At 42.9% G+C, this 9,794-nt stretch overlaps 1 protein-coding gene across 1 annotated transcript in view; it reads left to right on the top strand.

The window, feature by feature from the left end:
* Positions 1-9,794, top strand: part of CTNNAL1 (catenin alpha like 1) — a 124,120-nt gene that overhangs the window by 46,425 nt on the left and 67,901 nt on the right. Inside the window, exon 3 of the mRNA XM_025201482.1 lies at positions 4,563-4,750. Coding sequence (XP_025057267.1) covers positions 4,563-4,750 — 188 coding nt within the window. The remainder of the gene's footprint in view (positions 1-4,562; positions 4,751-9,794) is intronic.

The following is a 9,794-nucleotide window of genomic DNA, read 5'->3' as shown; positions in this document are numbered from 1 at the left end:
AAAAAAAAAAATAGTGCAGAGATGATCTAAGCCATTAAATTGGGAGCAGGCAATTATTTGGGCCCACAAGTCTCAGGCATTTCTGGGGAACTGCCAGTTCTGGTCAGCACCTACTCCCTACCCCCATAACAGCCCATAGGCCACATGCCCTGTGGCTCCTCCCGGCCATCACCAACAGTACATACCCCAGCCCTGATTCTGGCCTGCCCCACACCTGCTCCAGACTCACCGTTTCTGGAGCAGACCAGCTGGTACCCATGTGGACAGCTCTGACTTCAGCTCGTCCTGTGCCTGCTCCAGAACGCCCACCCATGTTAAGCGGCAGCTGGGCAGAAGCTGCTGCTCAGCATGGCGAGGGGAGATGGAAAACAGCCACTTCCCCTCACCACTGCCAGGCCCTTCTTGCTGCAGCCACCTGGAGCCCACACCTGGGCTACCCTGTGGCTCCTCTCCATCACCATTGCCACCACCTATGGGCCACCAGCGAGGCAGCAGTGGCAGTATGCAGGAGCTGCAGGGCAGCCTGGGCACAGGTTTCAGGCAGTTGCAGTAAGAAGGGCCCAGCAGCAGCAAGGGGGTGGGGCTCCTTTTCCCTGTACCAAGCAGCAGCTTCTGCCCAATTGCAATGCTCAGCGTGGGCGGGTGAGTCTGGGGCAGGCTGGGTTAGGGCTGTGCACATGGGTGCCAGCTGGTCCAGAGCTAGTCTACTCCACTGGGCTGAGTCCAGAATGGGCATGGGGTGGGCCAGGGTCAGGGCCCTGCATGCAGATCCCTGGCAGTACTGTGGGGCTGGGGCTAGTGGCAGTGGCAGCCAGAAGGAGCTACCACTGCCTAGGCTGCCTAGAAAGTCAGTCCAGCTGCAGAGCTGCCTCAGCCCCACTGTGTGCCCAGGGGGCAGCGGGATATGCCATGGGTCAGATGGTGCCTGGGCCAGGCAGAAACAAAGGACCTGCTGCAGGCCAGATGAAGTCCCTCCATGGGCAGCATCTGACCCGTGAGGGGTGTTTTTTGCCTAGCCCTGCACTAAATCATGTATTTTAAAAGGGTGGTCTGTGCAACATGTAGTCACTTATAGCACTGTATGATACCTCAGTGCTGCTGGAGATGAACCCAAACAACCAAACAAAAACACTCCTGAGGAAAAGGGGAGTTGTTAGTCTGTTCCATGCGTAAAGCTTGAGAGCACAGGGTTCAAATATAATTATTTTTTTCTAATGCATTTGATTAGATCAGTGGTTCTCAACCTTTTCAGGCTCAAAACGCTCGTCACTAGACTTGAGGCATCCTTTGGAAAATGCCAACTCTTTGTTTCACTTATTTTTTTTTTTTTACTACAGAAAAATAATAGAGAATTTATTTTTTTACAAGGAACTAAAAAAGCCCACAACTGATCAGAACATTTTTAAAACTATAGATTCCTTTTTTGAAATTTCTGGATTCATCTTTTGAATCATGTTTGCACACCTAACCATGCTAACATTGCATAGCAAACTGTGGCACCCTTGAAAGGATCTGAAGACACCCCAGGGTGCCACATCACCCTTGTTGAGAATTACTAAGTGAGACTTACAAGTATGTAGGGGTTGGATGATATGGAAATGATTAATTTGAGATTGGTCTTGAAGTTATTTATTGTTTCTTGTTTGTTTGTTTGTTTGTTTGTTTGCTGAATTAGTCTTTTTTCCTTAAAGTACAGGGGTATATTACCTGATCTACATGTGTCCTGGTAGGTTGGCTACTCATACAAGAGGCAACAGACTGGTCCTGCAGCCCCCAGATGTGTGCTGTTTACACCCATGGGCAGAGGTAGAATTTTGAAAAAGGCGGTGCAGATGATGTGTCTCATCACATATAAAGCAACACATTTTTCTCCAGTTAAAAGTAAACTAGAAGCTTTACTAATATTCAGGGCCCTAGGGCTGTATTATTCAATTCAAGATTGGGGCAAAAACAAATAAAACTTCATTGGAATGTGTTTAAAAACAATCTGCAGGGCTGTGAAATAGGAGCTTCATTACCAGGAGCAGCAAACAGACAGACAGCAGAATTGCAGAACAAAGGATAGCTTGATTGGTGGAATATCAAAACCACGAAGGAGAGGGCGTTAACACCTGTGGAATGAAGAGTTTAGAAGGGAGCAGGTGGGTTATAATGAGCCATGAAGTTGACTCCTTTAGCACTGCCTGACTAAAAATGTTGTTACTACTGCCAGGCAGTTGGTTTTAAACTTTGAGTGGAGCAGGAGTCAAAGGGGTTGGGGGGGGGGTGCAAGTGCACCAGGTCACTCCCTGGATCTGTTCCTGTTTATACCCCACAGCACAAGAATACTTGGTTATCCCAGTGTCTATCTTCAGCTACCTGCAACAGGGCAATATAGACTCTTGCTTAAACTGCCTGGGGATATTAGGAGGGTAGAGGAGGATGGCATGCAGGCTTGGCAGTGGGTTGTTTTGCATTCACTGAGGCTAGGAACAAATATACTTTTTAACAGCTTTAAAAGGGGTTGGGGAGCTGCCACTTGCAGCTTTAGCCTTAATGAAACAGGTCTAAAGTTGCAGCAGATGTAACAGATATAGTTATCCTAACAGTTCATATTACTTACATTTGTATCAATAAAGCTGTTATATCTGTCTGTGCCCTGAGTTTGCCAATATTTCCTCCAGTACATATCTCACTTTTATACATGGTTTACTTTAGCAAACATTTGCCATTTTGCTTTCATTTACGTTTCTTTCTTACTGAGATTCTGGGAACCAGCCTGAACAAATTTTTCTGCAGCCCTGAAAGTTGTCCATTTTCTTGGGATTTACGTCTCAATTTTTAGAAGGAAGAATCTTTCATCTACTTCCTTCGCTGTCTTAGAATATCACTTACCACCATCTCTTCTTGCTCCCTTACTTGGTGGCTTCCTGGGACGAGGCTGATTTTATTTTTACAACATACCTAAGAAACTTAAAAGAAGGTATACCTTTTACGGCACAAACACATCTGATGCATCTGGTTACATCAATCACTAACTGACATCCATGTGCTAAAACTATGGTATACAGTACTATGGTTTGCGTTATTTATCTTATTTAACCTAGACTCTTGCTCAGATTAGATCTCGCTACTGGGGTAACTCCATGTTTATTGCTTTCCTTTACTTTGCTGACAAGCTTAGATATTCATTTTATGGTTACATGGGCCCTTTTGAGTCACACTTCTGTAGCTAAGCTGAAGGGTTGACAGCTACTCATCTGAAATCATTAAGGGAGTGAATAGTACACTAAACAATTATTTAAAGCACGTTCAAGCCTTTTTCTCAGAAAATAAGTATTTGATCCAAATAGTTTTAATCATGTTCTAGCTGACCTTTTATTTTAGCATCAAGATAGTTTAGAGTTCATAGTAGTATTCTTGTTAAAATGCACATTGATGTAATGGTGTTACATTCTTTTATTATTTAAACAATAATCTCTTAGTTTTTGGGAAAAGTTGCTGTAAGTACATATTCATATTCTGTATCTGTGAAGTGTTGCACGTTATTTTTAGCATATACTTAGTAGGAATATTTCACCATAAATTCTCTCTGTTCCTTTGTATCCTTTACCCTGTACTGTTAAACATTTTTTCTAAAACAGTTAACCATCTCACTACAGTGCTTCTGTGATGATCTCAACATTTTTATTGAATATTAAAATTTTTGATTGGGACCTGTTTGCTTTTCACACTGGAAGATTTTAAAGCAAAATGAAACCTATGTATGACTTGGTTTATGTGAATTAAATCCAAAGCTGTCAAAAACTACAGGTGAAACTATGGATGGTTGTACTCTCTTGTTGTTCTAAAACAGTGGTCTCCAACACTTTTAAGTAGGCAATCACATTTATCATTTAAAAGAAACCCAAGATCTACCGTGTACCACCACTCCCCCACCATCCCCCCCAGCAGGTAAGTCTGTGGGGAGGGAGGGTGGGGGGCAAATGTAGGCAGAAAGAGAAAAAATTATTGGGGGCATGCCTCCCCAGCAGGTAAGTCTCTGGGGGAAGTTGTGGGGCAGATCAAGGCCCTAGCCCTAGCCCCGCTTTCTCCCTCACTGTGGGGGGCCTCGATCTGGCCCCCGCCCCTTCCCTCCCCCACGGACTGACCTGCTGGCCTGGGGGTGGGGCGTGTGCATACATGCACCCAGGCACTCGGCCTCCCAGCCCGGCCTCAGATCAACTCCAAGAGGCTCCGAGATCTACTGGTAGATCAAGATCCACTGGTTGGTGACCACTGTTCTAAAACTTGCATTAATGTGTTTTTTGCTGCTTAAACTGGGGAAGCTGGTAAGTCTTTTAAGTTTGCTTTGAAAAACTGGAACCTATGGGTTCTTCATGCAAGGAAAAGAGTATTGGTCATGACTTGAGGGGAGGGAAGAGAAAATTGGGCAGCTGTAAACTGAAATGTAAGCTCAGTGTGAATCAAAAGGGAACTCGAGGTCAGCCAACAGAGTGCTGTTTTATCCCTTTATATTTATGAGTATTTAATGTTCCCAATATATTTCTGTTTTAAAAGTATAAAACTTTTTTTTTTGGTAGGTGAAACAATTGCACATCTTACAGATGTAGCTAACTTGGATCATCCAGAATCTGATGGCCAGATAACAATTTTTACGGACAAAACGCAAGTAGTAAAAGCTGCGAGACTGCTGCTTTCTTCAGTGACAAAGGTGCTGGTATTGGCAGACAGAATAGTTATTAAGCAAATTATAACGTCCAGAAACAAGGTATTTAGTGTTTTCTTGTTTCTGAAACTAATCTGTACTGTAGTTAACTTTGTCTTGCATTTTTTGTTCTTTCTTCTTTTTCTGTCATCTTTTCCTGTTAATGTTTGCATATATTTACTCCATTTATAGTAGTTCTAGCAAAAAATATAAGATAATATATACATTTTGCATCAGTGTCCATCTCCCTAGTATATGAAGTATGGTTATTATTGGGCAAATGCCTAAATATATTTTGGTGACTTTCAGCTTTTTGTGAAAAAAACCTATAATAAGCCTCCAGTGCTATCTTGGAAAGAGAAAGAAGAGATAGTTATATCAGTATACTTCAGTTGTTAAAGTTTATGGAAGGTAGAAAGGATAGCCGTCAACAAATGAGCAATGAAAAATCTCTTTTGTGGTGTCCAGTGAGCCTAAATGGAGGTGTTTCCGGTGCTGATAACAAGGTGAGTAACACGTTTCAGCACACCAGAAGCAAAGAGTTGGGGGGAATGCTGATGGGAGAGGATCTATGTTTACAGTTTGAAATAAGTATTTTTAAATCTTAAGGTTATTTTAACTGTTTAGCAAAAAGTTTATCTCCTTGTATCTTTTATTTTCAAGGTTATTTATTTCAGGTATGTAATTAAATGTGTATTAAAAATGTAATACTAATATGAAATGTGCTCAAATATTTCAGATTACAAATGATATTTTTCAGAGATGACTGTTACCACATGATCACTGCTTTTAGTCACATAACTGGCAGGTTCTTTCTAAGCTTAGCCCTTAGCAGGTTTGATCAGGCCTGCTCCTGCTTGGAATATTGATGGACCAAGTGCGGTTAGCTAGGCTGTGTGTCAGACAGATAAACAAATGATAATGTGTTCTGCAGCATACAAAGCACCAAGATAAGGACCTGCCCTGAAATCTTGGTAATCTAAGGCACCAATCTTGCATATGTTGTGTTCTTTCCAATATGAGGGGCACTTAAATTTAAGATGCGCTCAAAGTCAGTGATGTTCCATTTAAGAAAAAAATAAAATATCAAATAAAGGCACACGTACAAATATACAGCCCTCTGTAATGCATAGAAGTATTTTAGTATTTTTGTATTATTTGAATTTCAAGGTGCAGATCACTTTTAGAAGAAATATTTTATTTTAAATTTGAAGAAATATAGTACTTTATACCTATGCAACAGTAATGTTAAGTATGGATCCATTGTGTTACAAGGTTCCGTTTTAATGGTACCTTGGGATTTCTGTTTTGTCAAAATCCCATTAAAATGTCAAAACTTAAAATGTAGACTCATATCTGAGGCTATGGACTAATGAGCACGTGAAGTGCTTGAGTGCTGTGCAAACATACAGGTGCCTCTCAGCTGAAGCACTTCAAAATGTGATGAAGCAAGGAATCTAGTGAACATGAATCACAGCACGTTCCTTGGCTTTTAAGCCAAGATTGCTGTAGGATTCTGAAGATGGATGAATGCAGTGCAACCTTATGGCTATTTCACCTTCAGGCTTCTGCTTGGGACTTCTTGCCTTTGTAGAGCCGGGCAGGTTCACCTGCATTGCCTGTCCTGTAGAAGCACAGAATGGACCCATTGCTTTCCAGGCCCTCACAAGAAGTTCTGGTTCTACTCTCCTGCTCCTGTCTTACTTGGCCTTTCTAAATGTCATCTCTGTTTGTCTACTAACTTACCTTTTGCAGCATGGCGGTTGGAGCTACCATGGTCCCTGTGAAAGACTATGGGTTTTATTGTAATATTTCTGTTTTAAATGTGTTCATGTTGTTATAATGTCTTGTGCCTCAGTTTATCCAACTAGCTTCTACCTGAAGAAAAACTCATTAATATGTCCCTGCTGTTAAGAGAGCTGCCTGTGTGTGGGACCTCAAGATCAACCTCAAGCTTGAATAGAGATTTGAACAACTTTGTTGATTGCTGGTGACATCCAGGAAGCCTCAGGAAAGCTATACGAGATCAACATGATAATGGATAGAGCCAATGTCTGCTTCTAGACGGCAGTCTAAAGGATTGAGTAGAGCAGATTTTCTGGAACTCAAGAGTTGGGTAGACTGGAAAAGGAAATGCTTTGCAGTATTCATGGTTATGTGGGCTGGCTTGGGGACAGAGGGATTGCTTAACCCTTTGGAGGAGGTAGAAGACCTCTGGCTTGGGTATATTTGCCTAAACAAATGCCTTTTATTCAGGAAGAGCTGTCTCTTGCTATTTGGGACTTCAAATTGTGCTTGTTCTCCCCAGTAAGAAGTAAAATTCCTCCCTCAGGAGTTGAACTAGATGCTGACTACTTGAGTTAAGGCCAGAGAACAACCAGGAATAGTTGGTAACTGGAAGTCCAGGGATCCAGCTCCTGCTGTAGAAGCCATGCCTGGGCTAATTTCAGGGGGATGCACTTGGAGATCAGACAAGGCTGTAGAGGTCCTGAGCAAACACTTCCCATAGAAGGGACTGTGTGATGGTCCTTCAAAGTACAACTCGAGGAGATACCAGGAGCTGCATGCCAAAGGGAATAGTAATAAGGGATACCACAGAGGATGGCTTTCTTTGGAACCACCAGACGATACACCAACATTTTTGAACCAGACGTGAGCAGAAATTAGTTCTGGGATGATGCACAGTGGCGACAGAACTTCAGGATGAGCAGGGCAGCCACCTTTCTCACGATATGCATGGAAACTCCCAGAGGAAAGCTACCAACCAACTTTTAAGTGTAGAACAATGAATGTCACTTGCCATCTACAAGCTGGCCACCCCTGACTGTCACTGGTCCACCCCCAACCATTTGGCAGGGGGGAGTCCCTGGCTGGATTGAATATTCAGGAAGTGTACTGCACCATTCAGAAGGTCTTGGTACTGGGCTTCCTCCACTTCAGTTCACAGGAAGTTATAGCTAGATTTGCCTAGATGGGTTTTCCAGACTGCACTGGAGCATCTGATGGCACTTGCATTCCCATTCCCATCCTGTACCCTGCACATCAAAGCTGGAAATATGTCAACCGCATGGCTACTTCACTCTTCTGTAGGCATTGTCAACCACTGGAATTTGTTCACCACTGACCACCAAGCAGTTGGGTATGGTGCATGATGCCAGGGTCTTAAGGAACACTAGTCTGGTGCCCCTGATTAGACATTGCATTTATATGCACACTTAGTGTTGTTTCTGCTTTCAGCATATAGGCAACAGTATCTGAAAGTAAATTAAATTTGTCATCTTTTCTGGCAGTAGAATTAGGCCATAGTAAACATCGGAACATACTTAACATGTTCCACTGTTTAGTGATTTGTCCTTTCCAAGACTCTAAGTCAAAAGGTGAGATTTGCTGGGTTCCGTAGTGAGTTCCCCAACTATCAAATTGGCAACAGAATGGCCAGTCATCTGCAGTCTCATCTACAGCAATCCAGTTATGACTTTCCCACTATCGTTATAAATCTTCTCCTATGTAGAATTGTGAAAAAGCTGTGTGAAAATAGTTTTTTTTTCCTTACAGTCAGTTCATTTGGAACATACAGATTTAATTGGTATTTTCCCAAGAAACCACAAAAAAGGATTATTTAGTCTATTCTAAAGACTGTTGCTGGACATAGCTCTATGGAGCTCAGCAGCAAAATTGTTTTGCAAAACTAGGCCTTTGTCTAAGGATAGCATGTAGGCTTTTACCTTTCCTTTTCTTAGTAGCTAAATGATTGCTAGTCTTTGCATATTGCTGAATCCAGAACTTTCTCTAATGTGGAACCTACTTCCCATATTATTGACAAAAAATAATTTACTGTTGACTTCTAATTCAGCATCAGCTGCATTGCAGTCCATGGCTGTAATAATACACTTTCACTAGATTTGTCTTTTGGCATCCTTACCAGTAAACAACGCCAACTGAAAGCTCTTGCATAACTTCAGATTTAATGAAAACTTAAAATCTCACATAAACAGCACTGTGTATTTTCCACTGGGACGATCCATCCAGGTGATACAAAAGTCTAGAAAAGGAGTTTGAGCACCACAGCCATGAGGGCTGCATGCAGAAAGAAGGCCTCTTGTAGAGTCCAAAAAAACGCAAGAGATCACTGTTTTGCTTGTTTTAAAACCAAACAAACTTTGTCTTATTACATAGTTTAAACATTCAAATGGTGTGTGAGGTTCCCTTAGAGAAAGCAGAGTGTTCTGCAAATGAGTGAGGATGTGAAGGTCATGCAACATAGAGAAGTGACCCACAATGGCCCACCCCAACCCATCTGCAGGTTTACCAAGTCCCTAAGGAAGGGGAGTGATTCCTCTAGGTTAAGTGTTGGGAACTGTGCTATTCTACTGCATAGAGGGGTTGAAAGGTCTAGAGCTTATACTTCTCTACCTCATGTAAAATACCCAAAATCCTGTGAAATCAAGAGATGCTGCTCCTGATTTTTTTCATCCCCACCTCCTCCAGGAAATATATTATTTTGGAGCGCCCTCATGCACTGAAGAAGCAGGTCTGTTGCCACACAGTGTGGTGGGCCTCTGAGGGTGGTTGGTAGGGTGATCTGAAAGAGAAGCACGATGTGAAACTGCCTCCTCATAGTATGGCCAAGATAGTGGGGGGATAGTTTGGACATGGGAGAGTGGAGGCTTTGACTAGTAGGCAGGGGGAGGACAGCCAGGGGTCTGTGGCACAAAGGTTGAAGCCTGGGGAAAGGGGGTGGTCTTGGGGCTGTGGCCTGAGCGTGGGGGTTATTGAACAGGTAATGGTGGTGTGTAGACCTGGTCTTGGAGTGGGTGCAGGTACCTCAGGGTCAGTGGTCCATTAAGCTGTGAAGAAAGACAGTTAGGCCTAGACATGAGAGCCAAAAAAACCCAAAAAACAAACCTTGGCTTGGAGGCTCTCTTCCTGCCTGTTGAGTGTGACTATGGAGGGTTCCTATTTCCTTCTCCATAAGGAGGTTCTTCACTGATTTATGTTCATGGTCTGCATCACCTTGTCAACACGCTTGGTAGTGGCCTCAATATTCCTCTATGCCTGGACCCTAGCTGAGCACCAGGCCTGGGAGATCCCCCTGTCTCCCCTTTCC

Source organism: Alligator sinensis, unplaced genomic scaffold, assembly GCF_000455745.1.
Source record: "Alligator sinensis unplaced genomic scaffold, ASM45574v1 scaffold386_1, whole genome shotgun sequence".
NCBI lineage: Eukaryota > Metazoa > Chordata > Crocodylia > Alligatoridae > Alligator > Alligator sinensis.
Note: the sequence above shows the minus strand (reverse complement) of the source record. Positions and strands in the feature narration are given on the sequence as shown.